At 36.5% G+C, this 25,911-nt stretch overlaps 1 protein-coding gene across 1 annotated transcript in view; it reads right to left on the bottom strand.

Moving 5' to 3' along the window:
- ntrk3a (neurotrophic tyrosine kinase, receptor, type 3a) overlaps positions 1-25,073 on the bottom strand; it is a 207,904-nt gene extending 182,831 nt beyond the window's left edge. Inside the window, exon 1 of the mRNA XM_079414124.1 lies at positions 24,497-25,073. Coding sequence (XP_079270250.1) covers positions 24,497-24,741 — 245 coding nt within the window. The 5' untranslated portion in view covers positions 24,742-25,073. The remainder of the gene's footprint in view (positions 1-24,496) is intronic.
- Positions 25,074-25,911: the final 838 nt, after the last annotated feature.

The following is a 25,911-nucleotide window of genomic DNA, read 5'->3' as shown; positions in this document are numbered from 1 at the left end:
CGGTGCCTCCTAGAACTGTTTTAAAAAAAAAAAAAATTATGGTAAGATGCACCGAACTTCCAAGCCAATCTAAGAAGCACATTTACTGCAGTATGTCACAAATCTCCATGACTTTATTCACCACTCAAGACCAGCTGCCATAATAGGAAATGAGAGGGCACTGAACATAGAACACCACTCAAAACACTTCATTGTCTTTTTATGAGGTTCAAAAGGCCTTTGAAATGAATAAACGTCAGTTTTAATGAGTTCAATGGATCAGTGATGTGTGCATGGTCGCAAACACAAGCGCACGCGGGCCTTCTGTTGTCGTACTTGCAGCCAAATGCGCGCAGTCTCTGGCAGCGAATCCCACCCTAGTCTCAAACCGCTTAATCAGATCTGCATTAAAAGCACAAGCTGATCTTACGGAATAGATCTTGTTTAATAAATGTGACGGAGCTAATGGAAATGAACCAATCTAAAGTCATTAAAATAACATGTCTGACAATATTTCTGCAAATATGTATTACTTTGCATCTTGCACGTTTTACGACACTTTCAAAGTCCAGTGGGGTTAATGCTCTTTCACATTTGAAAATAACAAACAACCTACACTAAACTCTACCTTAAACCTAACCAAAATGACTGTAGCAACATTTCTTCAAAATTATATTACGTCGCACCACTTTCCAAAAGAAAGAGCTAAAAGAGTGTTCAGCATTTATTCAATGTAACAGGCTCAATGTTATTATGTTAATCGTTGTATGTATCATGAGATGTACACAATTGTCCAATTAGTAGCACTAAAAGACAAATGCTCTATCGTGTTTGAAAACAACCTACTGAACAACTGACACTAAACCCTACCCTAAGCCTAGCTGAAGTGTCTGCAGTAAATTTCTGTGAAGTATGTTGCTTCTTGCATGAGTTGCAACACTCTCAAACTACAATGTCCGGTTAGTGGCGCTAGGAGCCAATTCAGTTTTATCAGATGAATTTGAAACTTTATTTTGCTAATTGTTGTACATATGACATTTAGAAAAAAAATGTATAGCAAGAGGCTCTAAAAGGTTAATCTTCTATCGCCAAAGTAATGTACCACCAACTCTAAACCTAACAGATCATTTTAACGAAAGCAAACGTGAGATAAAAATGCATTCGCTAAAGCAACATAACATGTTGTCTTTTATTGTGACTTCTGTTTCACGGGAATCGTTGGCGAACGCTCCACATCGCAGGTGTACCGGGTGAGGTACTGAGCAAGTTTACTACATACATCAAATAAGGCATACTGTAGACAGAGCTGGTTAAAAAGCTGCTATGGTAAAAGTGTTTTGAGGTTAGAAAAGTGTGCAAGGAACAGCACAAACAAGTCTTTACCAATCAATTTGCCAGGTCATTTGTTTGAAAAGTAATAAAAGTTGGCATTTCACTGCCGCTAGTGTTCATTTCAGCTAGAAACTGCAGTGAACTGTATGTATAGGTATGTTTTTGGAGGTTTGCAAATATGTAGGTAGAAACACATATTTCTAACGAGCCTAAGCTGAAATAAATGCATCTGTGGTGCAACACGTGTTCTGCAAATATGGATGAGAATCTCCGCTGTGAGGTGGCCAATCAGTGCCATGAATTCAAATTCCAACAGGGCTCAGCAGGAGAGGAGGCGTAAGATCGCAGCATTGAAAATGACGGTTTTCAGAAAGCAGTCTGCAAATTTCCACCTCTGAGGTCATACTGACCTGTCTGTGTCACAAAGCGAGCTATAAACAGCAAGCTAACATGAATGAGGCATCACGACCCCTTTCATTTCATCCATCGCGGAAGCCTTAAGCGCCTCGCAGTTTGTGTCCAACATCATCAGTATTTTCCCTTACCAAGGCCAAGCGTTTCCTGCCTCCAGAGCGCAGCGAGGGGCAGAGAGAGTGATTGTGCGCCTCGTGCGTGTTTTTGGAGTGGTGGGAGGACGGAGATGAGTCATAAGAGCAGACATGATCGCGGCAAGAAATGTAAAGGAACCCATCTGGACCATCTTATGATTGCATATGCATATAAGTTGTTGAAATAGGCAGGCTGAAAGAGAGTGTGATTGACAAGCTCCCCAGGTCTGCTTGTAACTGCATGCCATGATTGAAAGCTCACCGACAGCGCCTGGACACCTTTAAATGATTGATCGTGCCTCCAGACTAACAAGAGGAGCTCGTCAGCGCTGCGTAAGCTCGGATTTGATTGACAGCTCCACCGGTGCCCCACACTTGTCTCCCACCCGTGGCTACACCGATCATTACCTTTATGCTTGCTGTAGGCGGACTGGTTGCGCTCTGGAGAAAATGGGAGGTAGAAATCGGCACCTCACTTCTTCTAAGCAATGAATAAAGTCCTCCAACCAGGTCCCCTCATGTTAGCACCAGGGGCATTGCTAGACCCTTTTTACTGCCCCAGTAAAATGCCACTGTGCCCCAATAATAAGTGATTGATCAATTCTTATGTCAATGAACATTACTGAGAATAATTTTTTTTCTCACAATATTTCAGCAATCAAGTCGTGATTTTTCTATGAGCTAAATCTAGTGATGGCAGATTCACAAGTTAATTTTAGAGTCTCTGGCAACCTTTTCGTATCGGTTACGTATCAGTTTCGTATCAGTTACGTATCAGTTTCGTATCAGTTTCGATACGTAGTTTCGTATCAGTTACGAAATGTTACTACTTGCGTATAAGGCTCTAAACGGTTTGGCTCCTGCCTATCTAAAAAGTCTTCTATCACCCTACAATCCAACCCGCTCCCTAAAGTCGCAAAACTCTGCACTTTTGGTTATACTTAGGATAGCAAAGTCTACTAAAGCAATTCAGTTTGGTTCATCACGTCGACTCGCGCATTGGATCGCTTGCAGCAGTTTCTCATACCTAAATAGTAACGGGATGTTTTATTATAAAGGTCATTGCAAGGTCTGATATTTTCACACGCTAAAAAATAAATACGACCTCACGTTGTGTCAATCATGTTTGCACACTGCCTCCGAAACATTCATCAGTCAAAAAAAAATTTGGATCAGGTTTGACTGCGTTTTTGCATCCGTAGCATGCATTTTGGATGGGGAATGCAAAAAAACAGAAAAATGCATGCGAAAATTTCGGATTCAGCGTGCAACGACCTTAAGACAGAGAACAAAAAGAGTGCTGGATGATGTGGATATTTATCTACAAAACATTTGGAAACAACACTTGCAAATGTTTTCCATAATTTGTAGAAATGACGAAGCAACTCTTTATTGCAGGTGAAGTTTGTGAACAACTACAGAAGATAAAGACAATTTATATCCATTTATATTCAACATCAAAATCAAATATAAATAAATCAAAATATGGGCACATTGTTTTACCGGGGCCCCTGTGTGACAGTAATGAAAGGCTAAAAAAGCCATCAGCACCATCTCGTGAGCAACGCATACACAAGCGGGTTTTTTTGGGGGGGGGGGGGGGGGGGGACTTTTGTCAACTAAATTACTGATGAAAATGGTCAACAATAATGCAGTTATACTAAAACATACTGATGAAAATATTGCAAAATATAGTTTTTTTGGCTTAAAAAAAAGGAAGTTGGTTTCAAATAATCCACTCAATGCATCACCCAAATGCATCGTAAATATATATAAATTAATCAGATATATACACAACAAAATCATACAACTCCGATTTGCAAAACTGCAGGAGTGAACTTATGTTATGTTATGTTATGAAGTTATGTGCAAGTCGGAATGTGTTATTGACAGTATGAATATGCTCTTTCAATAACAACAACAAAAAAAGCTAAACCTAAAAGCAAATGAATAACTAAAGCAAATGGAAGTGTTCAAATTATTTTATTATTTTATCTCACAACTTGTTTGTTTGTTTTTTCAAAACACACATGTAATAATTATTATATAATTATTATATAATTTTTCTGAATATTGTGTTTAATTTGCAATTTCTCAATCATTGAAAATTTTATTTTTGTAGACTATAATTAACTGAAAAACTGTACATTAAGAAACAGTAAGCAGTCTGCAGTATATACAGTACTGCTCAGTATTCAGTATGCAGTATAAGAGTATTCCATTTTAACAGCCCATAAAACTATAGGGTGTCCTATTTGTCATTTATGAGAGTTCATATAGCACCCCCATAATTCCCTTTTTCACAGCAGGTTAGCTAAGAGATTATTATATTATATTATATTATATTAAATGCCATTTTAGTAAAAATTTACTAAAATTAATGAACATGGCAAAATACTGGCTACATTTTAGTTAAAAAAAAACTTTAAACAATTTTAAACTATGATTTAAACTATGATAAAATAACTATAAAATACTAACTGCATTATTTTAAAATAATTGACTGCATTACAAAACCCTCTAAACTAGACTGGCTGCTTCTGGTTGCCTGATCAGCGGCTGCACTTTCAGCGTCAAACACTTACATTCCATTGAACAAGGATCAAAACACACTGATTACATCCCTCGTACGTAAATACACAGACACTAAACCTGAGAATGCAGTCACCCTTGTCAGTGGCCACTGCAGAGATATGGCATGAATTTCAGGACAAGACATTCTTTTCACAGCTCCAGAAAGCAGAATGAAAAATCACATTTCATAAACTCAATCTGCCCTGTTATTGCTTTATGGCATGTGCACTAAATCCTCTATTATGTGGACCTTAAGGTGGCACATAAATTCCATACATTACTGTGTGTTATTTTAGATTAGGGTAGCTGCAATAACACATCCTCAGGGCTGTCAGAGACAACATGTTTCTCATTTCCCATATTTCATCAACAAGCGGCTCAGACACACCAGATTTAATACTCCTCAATAGAGATACAGGCCCAATAATGTATGTTCACATTATGTAAAGCATGTCTAAGTGATCGACATGGGAAATATATGATTATGTTCAGAACATATCTAGGTCCCGATTCGACAGGAAAATAAAAAGTCTGCATCTAAATGCGGTCACAGCACAATGTGCAGTTTCTTATGTAATATCACCCAGGATTGGCCAGATTTGCCTACTACACCCCTTTCTTTGTTCTTTCAAAGTGGGCATCGGCTTTCTTCTCTTTCCTCACAGTCGTCTCATTGTTGGGTCTTGGGTGGAGCTGTTTGGAGGGGGCTTTGGGAACCGAAGGGGGTTCCAGCTCTTTAAACTAGATTAAGCCGTACTCACGACACTCTCTGAAGACTCAGTCAACATGGGGGAATAGTAACTGCCACAAATACCCAGTCACAGAGACTTGAAAGGGTGAAGATTACATGAAAATAAAAGGAGTGGAGTAAGGATTTGGGATTAGGGGACGAGTGAGCCGTTTGAGGGTTTGTTGATAAAAACAGTCAGATTTTCTCAAACGGAGAACTTGATGTTTGTGTTACAGGCCAGACGTGTACGGGATGTGTGCTTTACTGTTGTTCTTCGGTGACTACCTCATGCTAAGTGGGCTTAGAGTGTGTTTTAGCCAAGTGGCACATCTCATTGAGATCAAGTTAGCTGACATGGCCACCAGTATGTGGTGTTGTGGACTGAAGGCTGAATAAAACAGAAACGGGTTACAATAGTATATCCAGCTGCAATATTTCTTTGTGTCTGACCAGGATCACAGTACATACACTACTGCTGTAGTATATAGTATACATACTGTGAACAGTATTCAAATTTGCAATACCATTTTTTTTTTCTTTATCCATGACATCACACTACAAAATCAGACACTATCAAAATGCCAATCTCTGAATTGAATGCAATGTGAAGGTCGCATGACAATGTTAATTACATATCGCTGCTGTCGGGCGGAAACCTCCTATGTCCAAATTTTGTCAGTTTCATATTTTTTCACAAATCGATGCTATTGGTCAGTCCCCACATGGGTCTGTTATTTTTACAAATTATTAACCAATCTAAAGTGTTGAAAATAGCTAAGTAGCAAATCTCTTAACTCCATTGGACACTTCAACTGTCTGAGAAGTCTCGTAACTCCAGCTCTTCTTCACTCCGCGGGAGCCTCGCGGCATTATGTTTCCTCAAGATTGAAAGTCGCAACGAATCCTCATCGAGCAACACGTCCTCTGAGGTAAATGTCCTCAAAACACTGGTTATGCATGATTCAGTTATATGAATTATATAATGATAGTTCATATATTATATTTTATCTCGATCCGTTTTTATTTATGGGAGAAAAAAGGGCTGTCTACTGGCGTCAAGTAAGCCTAACTTTGGATAAATCTGTCTGTTTTTTAGACAATAACGAGTGAAAATAGTTAGGTTATATACATTTGAGTAGGCCTGTTTTGTTAAAAATCGATAGCTGTAATGCTTCGGTGCAGAAGGAAGCCCGTGAGCCATGAAGGTAAATTTGCGAGCAGATTAGGCTAATTTCCACCTATTGGACAGCCTAGTCAGCTCATCGGTTTTTGTATTGCATCACTTACAGCTCTTAAACCTTTAAAACAAAGTTTAGGAAGATGTATGTAACCACAGTCGTTAGCTTTAGATAACTATTAAAGCCTTTTCTCTTGTTAAAACGCTCAACGCGACCGCCGACTTTGTTTGCGTGCAGATTAATTTCCGTCTATTAGAGAGCGTCAGTTTATCGTTTTAATTTGGTATTGCATCACTCATAGCTCTAACGTTTAAAATAGAGTTTAGGAAGATGCATGTAACCACAATCATTAGCTTTGATTAGCTCTTAAAGTATGTCTCTTGTCAAAAGGCTCAACGCGACCGCAGACTTTGATGAACACTGCTGGCAGCAGCGACGTCTGTGTCCGTACCATTCTTATCAAAGACAGCGTAATCTCGTATCTCCCTGCTCCCAAGTCATAAATCTTGTATCTCTGATTAAACATGATTTTGGGGAAATGCTGTGCTAATGTTGGTACACAACAGTATATGATAGCAATATAAGGTATAATACCAACTTTAACGATACAATGTTTAATACCTAAAAAAATATGCCGTTTTTTTTATTTCCTGAAAAATAATGGTTTTGGAGACAGCTACGATATGCCAATTGAATGCAACAAGACTGTAATATGTATTCTTAATGAGTCTTTTCTGACTCTAACTGTATTATTAAATTCAATATTATTATTTATTTTTTTAGTAATTACTTTATAATAGTAATGTATACTAACAGTAGTAGTAATAATAGTAATAAATAAGCAAGTGTGCATATATATACACATGCATACATGCATACATACACACACACACCACACACATACTATTATTATAGATATACTATTATTTTACAACATATTCACTATTATTTTAATGCTACTTATTATTAGTACTTTTACTAGTTCGAGGTCCTTTAAGTTCTTGAATTGGTATAAAAACCTGATTCAGGAGTGGCTACTCAGTTCACAATCTCAACCTGGGCTTCGTTCTCCTCTCTGAATGTGACGAGATAGAGCACAACACTGTGCCCTGTCAATAGCACTCGCCAGAAATAACTTTATGAATAATGCAACACAGGGACTGCCCTCTTCTTGCGCAAAGGCACCCAAGAGAGGGGGGCTTTGACTCTTCTCTTTCCCACCAGGGTGAACATACAGTACATATACACACACATATACTACACTAGATATACCTTTGGGACACAACTCGGCTCTGAAGCACACACAGAGGCGGGTCTGCACCACCACCACTGCATGTAGTTCGCTCTACAAGCCCACAAGCACATGCTCTTCAATTATTCCACAGACAGCTGTGAAATCATCATGAGCCGCTCCGCCCCTAACGTCTCCTCGCTGAGCAGCTACACGAGGAACTGCTCTCTCTACATCTTCCTAACTAATTCTGAAAGGTAGATGCAGGGATGAGACGGGCAGGGAGCACATCAGGGTTCCGCCATCAAACCCCATGTGTTCTTCACCCGCTGATGGGAAATAAAGCATGCAGGCTTTCTGGCAGACGGGATCTGCTCATTTTGAGTAATTCAATTAGGTGGGATAGACAGATATGGAGTCAGACTTAAAGGCATGATCCAGGGGCTCGGCTCCTTCTAAAGGGTATTCGTAACAAGTGGGGGGGGGTGCGTCTTTCAGCGAAGAGAATTAAGGAGACATGCTCAATCCCTGAACTCATCCACTCTCGAGAGATGATTGTCGAAATCTCTCATCTTTCTTTCTTGCAGTCTCTCACTCTCGACAGACCTGCAATTAAAGCTTTGGAGCAAGAGACTCCATCAGCAAAGGCTTTATAATTTAAGCTAGAAATGCCTAGTTTCTTACAAATGGCGACAAAAAAAGTCTGGCATTCAGCGCAAACGTCAATCAGCAATTGATGTCTTTGTTTGATATGGTGCGTTTGCATCTGAAAGATTGCATTTATGAGTAGAACCAGCACCATATTAGTAAAAAAATACTATATATATAGTTGTAATTACAACTTCTCAACTCAAAAATACGAGCTTGCCAGGTAAGGAAGGCTTAAATGCACCATCGTTTGACTGTACACTTAGCAACCTAGCATAACATATACTACTACATGTGAAGGTTGCATTTATCAGGCTGAAGTAGTTACTTGTTAAAAACCTAGCTTAGAAGAACAGCTAGACTGGTTTTAAAATGGCCGAACTGCTGTGGTGCAGCTTAGAAATGTTAGCAGTGTTGCTAAGCTATCATTGTTTACTCTGCACTAATTGAACAGACTTAATGCTATTTACTTTCAATATTTGGGCTAAAAATATTTACACTACTAAATATTAAACATTACTACAAGAAAACAACTTTTAATTTGATGTTTGTGCTCGCAAGTAGTACAGTAACTAACGTGATTGTTTTTGTCAAACCAGTTGAGTGCAAACTTTACTGCACTGACGCTGAAACAATTACTAAAAAGATTACCAAAGAGCTGAAGGTAGTCATTGACTTCCACAGTATTCCTTTTTCCATATTATGGAAGTCAATGGTTACCATCAACTGTTTGGTTACCAATATTCTTCAAAATATATTATTTTGTGCTCAACAGGGGAAAGAAACAAAAAGGTTTGGAACAACTTGAGGGTGAGTAAATGATGGCCATTTTCATTTGGGTGAACTAGCCCTTTAACCTCTGTAAAAAATTGACAGATAGCGTTACTATCTATCAGTTAGATTCATGTGTGATTTTTGAGAACTCCTACTGAATCCATGAAGTCTGAACTTCTTGAGTCGGCATGATTGATTTGAACACTGAAGTCAGCTGTGAGGTTTGCAAGTAACTAGTTTGTGCGAGGAAAAAACAAAATCACGTACAGTTAATCAACTCACATAAACGTTAGCTTCTCTCCAAAGAAAGTCTTCCAACATGTGTGCCTTGAATACTTAACAGCCTGGTAATATGGCAGAGATCTAACCAAATCAAAAGCCATTTCCAAGCAAAAGCAAATGCCTAAATGGTCCTGCGTTCCCACGGGAAATGCTGGAAGCTCTGATATACCACCGCACTGAATGTGTCATATGCATCCACACTACCACTGGCGGGTGAAGATAAACCCAACCTATTTCCAAAGTTATTAGTCTTCTTTTTACTCCTCGCCAATATCACCAAATCAAATTTAACACGCCCCTTAATTGCTCAGACCTATCAGGGTATTAAATGTTCAGTCTTTTTAAATGTTCTATTACGTTTTATTCTTTGGGCTTGAAATATTTAAAAAGTCACTTAAATCAAATTCCAATTACCAATCTAAAACATCCCATTGGGTGACATGGTAGTAATTATTTAGGGAAAAGTAACGGTGGTGAGCTCTCCAAGTTTCCAAAGCAATTATGAATTAATTAAACAAGATATCCTCATAAATTAGTAATGAATGTACGTGAACTACATCTCCTTTGTTGATGTACTTTGCTCATATCAATTTTCAAGCTTTAATTATGGCAAATTATGGTCCTATAATTGCAAGATTTTACTTAAAGGCATGACCTACCAACGCCATTTGTGCTCGACAGAAAAAAAAAAAAATACACTGGAGGTTTTAAAATGAGCCACCCTGCAATCTATGCTAACAATATAAAGACTTGAATAGAAAAGGAATTACATGTAAAGCAGTCTCCTTATTCTCTCTCTCTATTCGTAGGTGTCTTAGCTTGATGAAAGCTAGGCCAGACAGGAAAGTCTCTGATGTGTTGGAAAGAATACAAAGCAAGGTAATAAAACACTAGCATGAGAAAAAAAAGGAAAAAAGATGATCAATTGAAACTTACGAAAACGCTACAAACACAAACTTGTATAACATTAAAAAAAAAAAAAATTTGTATACTTGTATAACAAAAAATAACATTGTTTTAGAAAGGAAACACTTAACAGGAATTTCTACGCTGCCCAGAGACACAGTTGGAAGTCAGTTGTCAGCCAGTCCCAGGCGAAGAGCTGGATTTAGATACTTTGCACATCCATTTTCAACATCTCAAACGATTCTTGGAACAAAACAGACTCCAAAATTGAAATAATCCGTTTCAAATATTCACTTTTGGATTAATCTGTTCAGTGTGTTCAGAAGTACTCAATCACTCAATATGAGTGAACTTCATGAGGCACACAAATTGTGTTAAATATTTTTGTGGTGTGGTTAGATACTAATACAACATAAAATGAGGTAAAAATACCAGACAACTATTTACGTCTGTAACGCATGTACATTACAAGTTGACATACGGTTGTGAAATGTTGCATATATAAAGCTCAGAACTTGTGATCTTCTTGAACTCACAACAGGTGAAATATGGTAGGAAGACCTTCAAGAAGAAAATTTGAGATGAGTTGACTCAAAAGACAGCAAAAAAGCTCATAAAAGAGGTCTGTTTTTACAATTAATCTCTTAGGTTTAATATATATTCTAATATAGCCTTTGTGAAGTATTGACTTCATATGATCTGAGGACAGGTGGCTTTAGGGGACTGGATTGATTGATAAATAAAAATAAATTGAAAAATCTAAGAAGAAAATATTGTAGTGATCACATCAGATCTATTTAAAAGTATAATCAACAGTTGTGGCACACGAAGCAAAAGAAGTTTGAATTTCACATTTCCCTTTCAAGAAAACTTTAAATGGGTTAAATATTATTATTTTTTTTTTTTAAGTCGTGACGTATTGTCAAGTATGGTGACCCATACTCGAAATTGGTGCTCTGCGTTTAACCCATCCAAGTGCACACACACAGCAGTGAGTAGTGAACAAATGCACACACACACACACACACACACACACCGTGAACACACACCCGGAGCAGTGGGCAGCCATGCTGCGGCGCCCGGGGAGCAGTTGGGGGTTCGGTGCCTTGCTCAAGCAGGCAGCAGAGGAACTCCTTGTTCTGTTTTACCATGTTTGCTGGATATTGATACCAGCACCGTGGGCCGTTGGTTGGAGGATGAAGGGAGTTTGACGGGGGTGGAGAGCTATTTATGAATGCGCAGGACATGCATCGGCTGTGCTCTCATTAAAACTCCTCTCACGGTGGAGGAGGAATACGGCCCACACCCTCTGCGAGGCTTTCCTCCACTGCAGTCAAGGCCTGAATTCACAAATGAAACACGACTGGGAGCACCGATCCGGGATCAGGCTGCCACTTATCCCTTATTGTGCGGATTAGCAAATAAAACTATTTCAGAGCCGTCAAGCTATTAATATAAACTGATTTCATAGACGACAACTTCTCCAAATCTTTGGTCAATCGTGTTGAGGATAGACGATGAAGAACGCCTCCGTATCGCAGATGGAAAAGACAGATTTGCCATTAAACCCAGGTGCAGGAATGTTCTCTCCTTTTCAGTTATAGGAAATTAAAAAATCTTCAGCGGCAGCTGGGTAATTAAGCCTGTAGATCTTGGATCTTGGCCACTCTCCACCGCTCGCCACAAACTGAATCTCATAAATGAGATCGCCAGGTCAGAGCACCTGTTAGGCAGATTGAAAACTTTTCATTATCAAAGAAAAAAGATTGGCAACATATTTCAACAGCAGGACACCGGCCCAGACCACAAACACATATGCGGCCACGAAAATGACCGTTTGAATCATACTGAGATGATGATAATAGCTACGACTATGAATCTACAGTCTTGATGGTTTTTCTTCTTGGTAAATGCAGGTACACAGCTAGCAAAATTATTTTGTAAACAACTATATGCTGTAAGCTAATTAATTAGCAGTGTTTGCTAACAAGCGTCACTATTTACTACGCATACTTTGGGTTTTTATTACACTTCAGTTCATCCGATTTTGAGATGTTGGGTGTTTATACTTTTCAAAGTGATCTGACTCTCAATTTTTCACTTCACTGGATGATAAAAAGTAAGACAAAAAAAGCACATAGATTTAAGGTGCAGTCACATTAGCATTATTTCATTGAAATTTCATTGACAAAAAGGGGAAACTGTCTACAATAGTGTAGTGATGCATTCAACTCACACAGAACTTTCAAATTAAGCAGATTTCTGTCGGTCAATGTGGAAAATTCATATGAAAAACTTGAAATCTTTGCAAAATCTGTGTGGGAAAACTTTTACCCTCATGTGAAGTTCCCATTGAAATGACTGGATTTCGCCCGCCACAACTTGCCAAACAATTTGAAGTGACCACAGCTTTGAAAAAATGGCTTCCTAATGAGTTTTGAGGGTTTTTGACTTGTTTTCCAGTAGAAATATCTACAAATAACATGTTTATACTAGCAACAGATTTTAAAAATCTATCAAGTAATCCAGTTCTTCTTAAATAAATGTTGTTTTAAGGACAGTCAAATATTTTAAATGGAAAATCAGATGACGCACTTGTTAAAAAATTGGATTTTTACAATCTAGAGACTGACAAGCTTAAATCAAGCTCCTAGAATCACCAAAATGCCCTAGTAATCCCAAAAATGAAACATCACAATTTAGCAATTTATTAGACCTTAATATCACACACACTGCAAAAAAAGGCTTCTTAATGAGTTTCCAGTAAAAATATCTGCTTATACAATATATAAACCAAGTTTTACAAATCTATCAAGTAATTCAAACCTTCACAAATAATAATAATATTTTTAACTGAAAAAAATAGACAAAAGTACTTGTTAAAAGTCTCAACACTGCAAAGTCTTAAGGTACTTCTGAATATTTAAATGATATGCTAATGAAATCTCCACATTATTATATAAAAGTTTGCTTAAAACTGCTATTTTTACAACCCGCTACAAGATTTATCACACTGTGGTTGGGTTACTTCACATCTAAGAATAAGCCTGATGCACACTTGGCAGAGGAGGCAGGCAATTTATACCAGAGTCCTACAACTTGGATCCCAAAACAAGTTTTCAAGACACCATCACAATGACCTTATAGAAACTCGGCCACTTGCAGTTGGAAAGTAACATTTCATTACACAGAGAAATGCCCGAGATAGGAAGCAAAATCCCACTTAGCCTTTCATCACAGAAAAGCTCCCCTGGAATCCTAAACAGGCCCCCAAAAAGTCGAGGCGCTCTCAGGGAACAGCGATACACGGCTAAACCCAACCTGCATCAGCCTGGCGCAGGTGCCAACTAAGACGCTCAATCCCATTTGTGGCGCCCACTCTTGTTTTCCTACTGCTGTGGCTTCCTGTGAATAGCAATGAGTATCACAAAGAACTAGGACCCTCTGGCAGCACGGAAGCCCTTAGTCCTGTGCTTACAGACTTCTATAAGACCTCTTCGGCTTTATAAAGCATCAGTCAAAGTCAATACATATTGAGTCAAAATGCACAGGCTTACCTGTTATAGACGCTACAGGTGTAAAGGTCAGTAGGGAGATTTCAAATGTAGCAGCGGAAGACAGAAAGATCTTAAATAAAGTTGCACAAATATAATATTACATTCATAGGTTTGGTGTTTACTTAGGGGACCTATTATGCAAAAATCACTTGTATAATGTGTTAGAACACAGTTGTGTGAAAACAACCAGCCTATAATGGTAAAAATCCACCAACTAATTTTATTATAATCTAAAAAAAACTAAACATTAATATAAAAATTAATTAAAATTATACAAATTTAAAAAATTATAAATAAAAAAAATCGGTAAAGTCTTCAAAACGTGTAGGAATCAATACCAAGGCTTTGTGCGCGAACGTCAGCTCCAGACAAAGTAAGTGTCACGCATTTGTTTTCCAAATTGCCCTTCTGAAAGAGCTTCTTGGCACTCTGTAAGGCTAATGATGCTAAAGCTACCATTGTCTCTGTTTTCAGTGGTGCGGTCTTCATGAATGATCGTGAATAGGTATGTGGTAGTTAAAAGTTGCATATGAAAGCAATGTGAGTCGATCGCTTGAGTTTGTTGAACTCATTATCACGAGTGGGACTTATAAAGTTTGTGATAGCATGCCATGCACCATGAGACCAGCTATGTTGTTATTTTTATCCCGTGGTGCTCCCCGTCTGTGTAATTCATAAACGCACATTTATTATGCACAGTACAATCAGATGAGTGACTTTGTAACCAAGTAGTTTTCTGTAAAGATAACAGGCTTGTATTACACACTCAAAACAGCATGTTTGGGCCCATACCCTAAAAGTGGCAATTTTAACAAGCTATGAAATATATATATTGGGTATTTTGAGCTAAAGCTTCACATACACACTCTGGGGATATCAGAGACTTATTTTACATCTTGTAAAAAGGAGCATAATAGGTCCCCTTTAAATATTTTATGGTCACCAAAGCTACATTTATTTTATTAAAAATACAGTGAAAGCCATTTATCTAAAATTAATTACACCACTGAAAAAGAAAGAAAGAAAGAAAGAAAGAAAAAGAAAGGTTATACAAAAAACCCATAAAACAGCAGAAAGTAAACAGAAAATGAGTACAGACCAACAGAATTAAGAATATGAATACAGACTAAAAGACAAAATGTATCGTTATGTTCATGAATATATTTAGAGAGTATTTAAAAAAAACTCAATATCTTTCAAAGATTTAGTAACCTAGACAACTTTTTTTCCCTAACTTGGAGTCAAAATGGACTGATTACATAAATACAAATAAATAAATTACTCTTGGAAGTTGTGTATAGCCAATCAGATTAGAGTTTACTAGACTGAGAAGGGACTGTGGGCATCTGTGGGTGTGCGTCAGAGACTGATTCTGTCTTTCAACGCAGTCAAGTGTTATCCAGTGTGATCTAATCAATGAAAATGCATGTTACTATCAGATTTAAAGGGTCTGGCATTCTTTATTTCAAAGTGAAAATGGAAAAGAGCAATATATTCAAGTCCTTTGCAAAAGCAAGCAGTCAGGCAAGCATGAACAGGGCATGCCGTTAAAGACGCCGCTACTGCCTACCTGTGGACACCTCTCATCTGCTGTCTAGCTGAGAAATAAACTGCTGCGGATCATCCTCACTGTTCTACAGTCTATCAGGTGCTTCATTAGCCATGCAATGAATAAAAGATCAGCAGCAAGAAGGCGGGATAGAAAAAAATGAGAACGAAGATGGGAGAGCGCCAGGAAAAAGAGAAAATGAAAACGAAGGAAATCTAAAACAGCAGCGGACGAAATTACCTCCAACACGTCGATGATTGAAACCCAAAGCTCCCTCCCTCATATTATCCTCTGTCTATAGTGGCGAATATTCTAGATTGGAATGTCACTGTCGCTGTTATTCCATTACTTTTGGCTCAATCAATAGTTTTCTATTGAATTAGGGAAAATCACTGGGATGTGCTTGTGTTTCATTAACTTTCATCATCGATAATGGCTAAAAATTGCCTTGCTGGCACACAAAAAGAGCTGCAAAAACTGTCCATTTACAATTTTCCTAGTCATAAAGAGACAGAAGTTTATTTTTATGTCTTCTAAAGAAGCAAGGAGGCTTTATCGTGTGCTGAAAGGAGAGCGTGATCAATATTTTATCATGGTCTATGACCACTACAAGACCTCTCCGGATGTCAGGACAATGGCATTATGACAGATAAGAGTAGCATCATGTAAAACCAGCCTCTCACACTATCAATAAAGTGAGTGACTTTCTAACTATGACAGACATACAATATTTAATAATTAAAATTATATAAAATAACAAAAAAAATACAATAAAAAACTAAAAATAAAACAGTAAAATTAAATTAAATATAAAACATTAAAATTAAACAAACTAAAATCAAAATAAAACATTAAAATAAAATAAAATAAAATCTTGAAGCAACAGTTATATGACCTGCTTACCCAAAATATCTACAAACCTAAATTAAACCACCATGTGACCTTGAGATCTCTGGCTGTCAATCTTACAAATGAGTGCATTCAGCTAAATTTAGGGAGCGATTCCCCATCAAACACTCAAACAGAAGTGATCTCAGTGTGGGGTCTGACAAAGCCCTGTGTAACTTATTTGTAGAAACAGCAGGAGGGGGGGTGGCATACACATATTTTTGCACCACACTGTTTCGACGCAACAGCGGCCATCATTTTGCCTCAACTTCCTACTGTTATTTAGTGTCACGTATAGCCAGCAGCTACAGCAGTCTGGTGAATGTACTGATAAACTGGCTCTTGTCACATGCCTTTGTTTAATACATTGACAACAGAAAATTATCATCATCAAATTATGGCTGCATCTCAGGCACTAAATGTACAAAGGTGATTCACGTTTGACTACCATGGGATGTAGAGCTTTAAGATGAACAGCTCCGAGTCTTTGGAATGCCTTACCTCAAGACATATGTAACAGTTCTAGTCTTTCAATTTTTAAAATGTGTCTTAAAACTCTTTTAATCTATTTTAGATTAGCTGATTCTGATTTATATAGTTTTGTGAAAATTAGTGAATTGTTTTTTTGTAGTTTTTTTTTCATTTACTGTTTATGTATTTTATTATATGTAAGGTCCTTGAGTGTCTTGAAAGGCGCCCATTAATAAAATGAATTGTTGTTTTATTCTTATTCATAGGTGGTTAGCAGTAGTAGTAGTAGTAGTAGTAGTAGTATGAATTATTATTATTATTATTATTATTATTATTATTCCTGTATGTATTTTACATACTGTTGATCTTTATATACAACTTCTACTAATAATAATAATTAATTAACCTATGTTGTTATTATTATATTATAATATTACAGTATTATTAATAATGTTATATTGATTAAATAACAACTTCATATATTGATACTATTACTCCCGATGACTACTACTACTAAATTACATATTATATATTATTATATAGTATTATTAATACATTTATTATTATAAGTAACAGTAGTATTAGTAGTAGTAGTATCATTATTATATCTGTATGTACTTTTATGGATTGATATTTAATATTTATATTCTTCTACTAATGATAATAATAATAATAAAAATAATAGTCATTATATTCTAATATTATATTATTTATATATTATCAATATTATTGATAATAATAATAATAATTTTATGTATTGATAGTACTACTACTTTACTAATATTTATCTAATATTAATTTACTAATATGACAAATTTACTGATGTTATGATAATAATGATAATCTTACTCTAGGTAATTATTATGTTATTATATTAATTATTGTTGTTGTTGTTGGTGGTGTCGATACTTTTTGTATTTATGTTACTACTACTAAGAAAATTATTTGTTATTAACTATATTTGATGTATTTATTATTTATGCTACTCACACTACTACTAGCACTACATACAAAAAATATATTATTATAATTATTATTATTGATGAATATAATTTTTTTTAATTTCAGATACAAATACAACTATTAAAACTACCCACAATTGTAAATAAGACGTGTGTATATAAGATCAGCGGCAAGAAGGAGGCATATTAAAAATTTAGAACAAATGTATGTATTTATGTATGTATGTGGTTCTGTATGTCAAATACAAACACAGGTTCACTGGTGTGACTTAATATGCGGATCCGTGCACCAGATCTCCTATTTCGTAAACATGTCCACCTCTGGACAAATTCCATCAGCCTCACATAACCAAAACGGCCCATTTTAATGTTACGGAAAGAATCTCCGATCAATAGCACACGGCCCCATTTCAGTGACACGTGGGATTATTAATGACTGAAGGCAGCCACCCAATACAACACATAAAATGGAAAAAACAAGCAAAGCCATTATTGGGAAAGTCTCCTGATTAACGTAGCACAGCGAGACCTTGACTGTGTCGCACGTTCATATCTGCATCCACACCATGAGGGTCTTTGAGGTTGGCCTGCTCTTTATTGATCTTTCTGCCATTATGGTTATCATAAAGAGGGCCTCCAGACACATTATGAACATCAGGGGGTCACACAAATGGACGCTTCCCATTACTGTACTCGGGACAGTAGCGGGTCAGTCCATGCCAGCGCGCCCCAAGATCAGTCATGTGCTTCTTCAAAATCCATAATTTGCACATTAGCAAGAGCTTTGCATTCTTTCGGCTGTTTGAACGGGTTGTTAAAAGCCTGTCGTGTAAAAAATATTATTGAAAATAATAATGTACATGACATGCTCATTCATGCAAGAGCTTATGTTGCCAATATCATAGCGTAATAAGCAAAAAGCTTTTTAAGCTCTCAAGGTCAAAGAAAAAGTCACAAAAGGGCTTTTAATAATAATAATAATAATAATAATAATAATAATAATAATAATAATAATAATAATAATAATACACGCTACAAAGACAGAGTTTTCTAGGTTTTAAAATTCTGAAAACACAAATGAAAACAGTGTTTCCTTTTGATCCGACACCTAAGGCTCACCTGTGCTTCTGTAAATAAATAGGCAGTAAATAAAACAGGGACTTTGCTTAGACTTCACAAGGTCTGTAACTAGCAAACAAGTGCAAAAGCTCTTCTTTGTCTTTGAAAAGGCCTTTAAGCCAATAAGCCTGTCTTCCAAATAGTTTTCAAACAGAAGTAGTTTTGTTATGCATGAGGTCAGTTTGATTTTGTTGCAAAGAAGACAGAGCTAACAATTACTAAAACTAAAGCAGAGACAAAGAGGAGCAGAGCTGGTGTTATTGGATCTTATACGCTTTTTCAAAGTAGTTGAAAGAAGTTCAAAGTTCAAAGAAGGTTTTTTTTTCTGTACATGTAAATATTTATTTAATCTATATTTAGTTTTCATAAAACTAGTTAGAAAATCATAAAATGACTTCTCGTACATCGCATCTGTTTGTAAAGGTTTCCCACTTGCTTAATGACGTTCATGTGACATCTACAAATTCTATAAATATTCCATGCATTTCATGAAGCCCATGCACAACAAGCATTTCCATAGTGTCTCTATATCTCATGACCTTTCCCACAGATGGTATTACAACCAGGGCATGAGACAAAAAAAGCTGATGCAAATGAGATCCTACTGCGTTTCCTTAGATACGCCACTCCGATAGCAACCCTCTTCACCTCTCTCAGCCTCTGCTAGCACAACATATGCCATGGATGATTTCACAGCTTCTAACATGGTTTCCAGCAGCCACGGCCAGACAGACCGAGCTGAAATTAGCTGGCCTTGCACATAACCACACCTGCCAGCACAAAAGACACCTTAGGAGTCACAGATCGTCAAGCAATACCAAACCAAAAACCCAATCTACGAACGCTTAGTCAACGTTTTACCTAGTTAAATGACAACTAATTCTCCCTCCTCCTGGTTCCTGCTCAAGAAAGAAAGTTTTATCGTCACATAAGGAGCGTAATTATAGATCCATTTGTGCCCTGAAGCTATTGTTTGATTACCTGAAAGCAGCAATCAAGCAGGCAGGCGAGCGAAGTAAAATGAAAAAAATCAAATCCTTCTTATACACAACGACGAGCACAACACATCAGTATACAGTAGGCGCTGTTTAAATTTCCATTAAAATGTTCTTCAATGAGCGACCTATTTTTTCATGCCTTTTCCATCTATCAGCAGGTACGTGACACTGCTGATGGCTTTTATAGGTGCCGATTTGCAACGGCCGCTTTACTTTGAAAACGCTTTTTGAAAGCTCTGGTGTAATTGAGCTTCGGAGATTTTTCCAAAGTAGCGCCATTTAGATTTCAGGGAGTCATTTTCAACTAGGCCTATCTGAAACTGTTGCTAATCCACTCTTTTTAAATCACACATGAAATTAGGCTCTCAGACGACCATCAGAGGCCCCTGGGATGGCTGAATGGAGACTGAATGGTCAATCAACAATAGTTAGCGACTTGTTTGCTCAGCGAGAGAGTCCAGTGTCGTATGTGCCACAAATAAACAAAAAAAAAGACTAAATAAAATAAATGTTATACAATAATAATAATAATAATACTGAAATTAATATATATTTTCTTGAAATTTAAGGTATTGACCCTCTTATAAATAAATACATAAATAAATGTATTTTATTTTATTAACCCTTTAATAAATAAAGTTAATTAATTTAATTACAAGTTTACATTTTTTACATTATTAGCCCTTTAATAAATACAGTAAGTACAAATATAAACTAAAAAATAATGTTGAAATTAATATTTTTGTAGATGTTAACCCTTCATAAATAAATTTCCTTTAACTTATTTAAATTAATATATATATATATATATATATATATATATATATATATATATATATATATATATATATATATATATATATATATATATATATATATATATATATACACACACACACATACATATACACACACACACACACACACGTATTTTTTTAGCAGAATGAAAGTTTATTTTAATCTAAAATCAGATGTCAAAACTGTCTGATAAAACTGAGTTGTCAATATCAATACTTGTGTAAGTTGGCAGTAACAAACTGTACAATATTCTTATTAAATCTCTTAGAAAACTCTAATTTGAGGTGTCAGAAATTAGCAATAGTGAGTAAATCATTACTGTTTAAAATGCAATATTTGTACTCTTCCTAGAAGTCAGAATAATCATAAATTAATCAAAGTAGCAGTCTAGACTCTTTCATATTGATTTCACTGAGCATTTTTTTGTTGTTACATATTTAAATAAGAGGGATCTGGTATGCTGTTCATATTCTGGCCATGCATTATGACATTCCATTAGCAAAATAAAAGAATAGTGCTGCTAATACAGAAATGCCATTATTGAGAGTACAAAAAAAGACAATTAGTGTAATGGATAGGCTTGATGAAAACAAATGAGCAACACTAAGGGTACTCGATTACTCTGATGCACAACATACAGAAGACTACAACAAAGCTGGGGGAAAAAAAACAAACATAGATTGTAAAAGTTGCAAGCATGACAAACTTTACTTCGGGTTATTCTCACTCAAAAATGTGCAAAACTGCAAAAATGGATGGAGCTCAACCACTTGTGATGCCAACAAATACTATTTTACATTAGTTATATTATATAATGTAATTGAGTTTAAAATCGCATGGTATCTATTGCAAAGTCTTTTTCTCAGGACCAACTTCATTTTTCTACATCCAAAGGTGATTTTTAGAGAAGGTATAAAATAAGTTTTCCATTAAGTACGCACAAGTGTCTAAATACTTGAATCTAAACTGTTGTTTTAACTTAACACATTTCACAAACAGGGGTGTTAGCTTTTATGGAAAGGGTGCTAATTTTATCTTTCTTTAAATGCAACTTGATTATATAAAATGATTAAGTTTTCCAAATACTTTGGAGGGCCACTTTAAACCTAAAAAGTAATAATACTCTAAACAATAGATGCTTATTTATACACATTCATTTAGACACTGCTATATGAAAAAGCCTCTGTAATAAAGCTATGCTAGCGCAACAAAAGATATGAACTTCTGTTTAAGCTGTAGTCCCAGTATGCAAGGAACCTTTGTTGTTTGCATACTGTATAATTAAATAATGTCTGTCCTCAGGTTCTCAGGAGTGAAAAAAACATGGTTGTAATATTACATATAAGCACTGTTTAATAAGTAGAAGCGACAGTTGTTACTTTTTACTCTAGTGAATATTTCAAACGTCAGTCAGTTTCTGTATAGACAAATACTTCAAAACACGGCTACTGAATGTAAAGAAATTAATACTTTTATTCAGCAATGATGTATTAAATTGGTCAAAATTGACAGTGAAGATATTTACATTGTTGCAGTCTTATGAACTTTCTATTCATCAAAGAATTCTGGGAAAAGCGTATCATAGAATATTAGAATGATTTATGAAGGATAATGACACTGAAGACTGGAGTAATGTGATGCTGGAAATTCAGCATTGCCATCACAGGAATACATTACATTTTAAATTATACTAAAATACAAAATAGTTATTTTTTATTATTTTATTTTTTTCACAATATTACTGTATTTTAGATTAAATAAATGTAGCCTTGGTGGGCATAAGAGACTTCGTTGAAAAATAATAATCTTCATTGTAAACCATAAATCGTTCTGACCCCAAACTAGTGTGCCTACCACATCATATAACTGTATATGGGGCGAGTTGTCACAGTAGGAACCTGCATTTAAATAGTTGACATTATAATGAGAAATTTAACAGCTCTCAAGCCATATCCAAAGAAATATGAAATGTGTGAAATGGCAAAAAAGAGGCAGAAATTAGAAAATTGTATTTAAAAATATAATTAAAATAACATTTTATATAAATAAAATAATAATAAATTTAATATAAATAAAAATGTATAAATATAAAAAAAGTGACATTACCCCGATCTGACATTTATGTAAAAACGTTTCTGTTGACTCGAAACCTAATTAATTGGATGTAGCGCCAACCAGATGACAACTTGCCCTCCAAGGTTTCAGTTGGCCTCTAATAGTAACATTGAAGCTAGCTGGCCTGAAGGAGGAGAATCGCCATCATTTGTAATTTGTTCAAGGTCGAGCGAATACAATAGAAGTGGGTTGATGACTCGTCTGGGAATGCCGACTAAAAATGTAGACCTCTTTTTCAGGAAAACTTTTAATTTTGCTCCTGAAGTACCCCACATCTAATTTTGGATGTCCACCATTTGTTTACATCAATAACTCATTTGTAAATGCTCCAAGATTGGGTGTCAAATAAGAGAAACACCCAAAATTGACAGCAAAGGACTGGGATTGTGCCAAAAACTGGCCGAGTTACAGGAGCTGTCCAGCATCAGAAGGTACTGAAACCTCTAAAGCTACTGCACAGAATTAAATCTTTAAAGCAAACAACTAGCCAAAAGCAAATAAGCGAGAAGGACTTGCACACTTTAGAGACAAGCTTCCTGATCAGTGCACTCTGGATTGTCAAGTTAGATGCTGGAAAAGGTTACCACTATCCCCTCTAGTGGCCTTACACAGTGACTGGAGACAGGGTTATAAAAACGTCTCCCTGTTGAGCTCATACATTAGTTTGCATACACTATTATGTAGTTTCCTTGATAGAATGCGATGGGAAAAAGTGAATCCATCACAAAGCGCTTCAGAGTTGTCAAGGCATCCCTTTGTAGGCAATTCCCAACAAAGAATCAATCATGAATCGGGTTTTTGTTCACCAAAACGTACTCTTTTGTTCTCACTGCTGCAGTAGCATTGACATTATTCAACAAGAACACGATCTGTCTCGCATTTTGCACATTTGTAGCTTAAAATATTGATATTATGTAATGAAAACAGATCCAGACTGATGGTGTGTCCAGTGTTGAACCACAAGATGGCCCATATGAGGAAAACTTTGAGAGAGAGAGAAGAATTGATGTCTTAATATGCCAAAACTAATAGCTTTTGCAATTCATGTCATTATTTGGTATCCAAAGCCAGTTGAAGACAACAACGTTAATGTTTCCTTTGCTCCAGGCGTTATTATTTAGTTGCTCAGATCAGCTGAGGGCCATTACGCAGCTCTCTTATTTATCCCCAAACCATCAGAGACCATCAAAAACACCATCATATAGCTATTACAACATTAATGTTTCTGTCTCCGTTTACTTATTCGACTTTAACCTTCTAATAGAAGCCAAACACTGGAACATCGGCCCATAAATTAATGCAAAAATGAGATGTGACTTCAAAATCTCCATGCACTTGTTAATATAGGCTGGTATGTGACTTCGAACTCATGCAAAGCTTTTTTCTCCCTCTATCTCTCTCTCGCTCTCTTTAATAGCACAATGCACCTTTGACGAAGCTCACGAATGTGACAAAATTCCTTTTGGGATTCCTGTCTTGAATACAAAGCAGCTTCTATAAAGACTCCTCTCTGTGAAGCCAAAAAACCAGATGCATTTAAACTCAGATGTTGCAATTAATTGTACCCAATCAGGTGTCATTTATTTCAAATTTTTTAACATTGATTATATACTTTGTGTACATGGAGTAATCTGTTTATTTTGCATTCTTGATTTAATATGGACATTCAATTGCAATCCAACAGTATAATTGACGTTTTCTATCAATTTAAGATCATTTTTAGCTACTGCCCATCATTAAAACCCTTCTAATTATCCCACACACCAACACAAAGCCTGGAGTGAGTGGGAGGCTGAGAGTTGATCTCAATGCACACATGGACTCAACATGTGATGGACACTTGTGCGCTTGACTTACATGGAGGAGATGTTCTCAAACAGGTCCGGGAGGCTGTTAGTGGTATTCCCATCGCTCACGGTGTCCTGTAGTGCCAGGAGGGGAAAGAAATTCCCTTGGTAAGACTCATTGCAAAAGATGTTCGTGGTAGAACAACGGCAGGTCGGTGGGCAGTCCAGCATGGAGCTCATATAATCTTGGAAGATGCTGAGGAGAAACAGGATCCTCCACCAGCAAACGCGGGGTGGGATGGAGAATAAATCCATGTTTCCAGGTGCTTCCCTCAATGTTTTAGCTCCTCACTAATGTTCAACGGCAACGGATATCCGTGCGGTGATGCGAGAGCGCGCGAGGGTGCGTGGATGAGAGTGAAGGTATGTCAGATCAATGAGATCGGCAGTAATGTCCCCAAGAAAAGAGGGGGGAAATACTCCGTCAATGTAGAAAGGGCTCAAAAATCAACGGTCCCAGCCTGTCCTCCTCTCCGGGCTGCATGGTACAAGCTTTCCCGTCTCCTCGGTGCTGTTTGTCGCGCAGTTCCAGGTTGTTGGAGCTCCGGCTTGAAGACTAGAGCGTCAGAGCGCAGTCTAGTGTGTGTGAGAGAGGGTGAGAGAGAGTGAGAGAGAGAGAGAGAGAGAGAGGTCCATGCTCCGAGCATCAAGTCCCACCTACTGGGCAGATTAAAAACTGACGCACCTGCAGACCGGCAAAAGCCATCAAATCTGCACCGGAAAATAACGCACTCTGCAACAGGCAGAAACACTGCTGCCAAACTCTAGTGTACAGAGCAGTAAGCACAATGTACAACCATTACGTAACAAATACGGACGTCCGAGATGATAAAAAGGGTCCATTTTCGGGAAGGAAAAAACGTTCTTAAGTGCTAGTCATTTTTGAAAAACAAAATAAAATTATTTTTACTAAAAAATATGTGACCCTGGACCACACAGCCAGTCATAAGTAGCAGTAGTATATTTGTAGCAATAGCCAACAATACACTGTATGGGTCGAAATTATAGATTTATTTTATGCCAAAAACCATTAGGATATTAATATCATTCCATGAAGCTATCTTGTACATGTTCTACCGTAAATATATCAAAACGTAATTGTTGATTAATAATATGCATTGCTAAGAACTTCATTTGGGCAACTTTAAAGGCGATTTTCTCAATATTATGATTTGTTGTTTGTTTTTTTGCACCCTCAGATTCCAGATTTTCAAATAGTTGTATCTCAGAAAAATATTGTCCTATCCTAACAAATAATACATCAATCTAAAACGTATTTATTCAGATTATGTTGTTTTTGTGGTCCAGAGTCACATACACTGACTGAAATCTGATTGAAGTAGGTTACTAAATACTTTTTTGCACTTAAAATATAAGTATACACAACTTCAGCATTTACGGTATGTTTTAATTAACTATTTTTAC

The sequence above is a fragment of the Barbus barbus genome, assembly GCF_936440315.1.
Source record: "Barbus barbus genome assembly, chromosome: 50".
Classification (NCBI taxonomy): Eukaryota; Metazoa; Chordata; class Actinopteri; order Cypriniformes; family Cyprinidae; genus Barbus; species Barbus barbus.
This window is presented reverse-complemented; position numbering and strand designations above follow the sequence as displayed.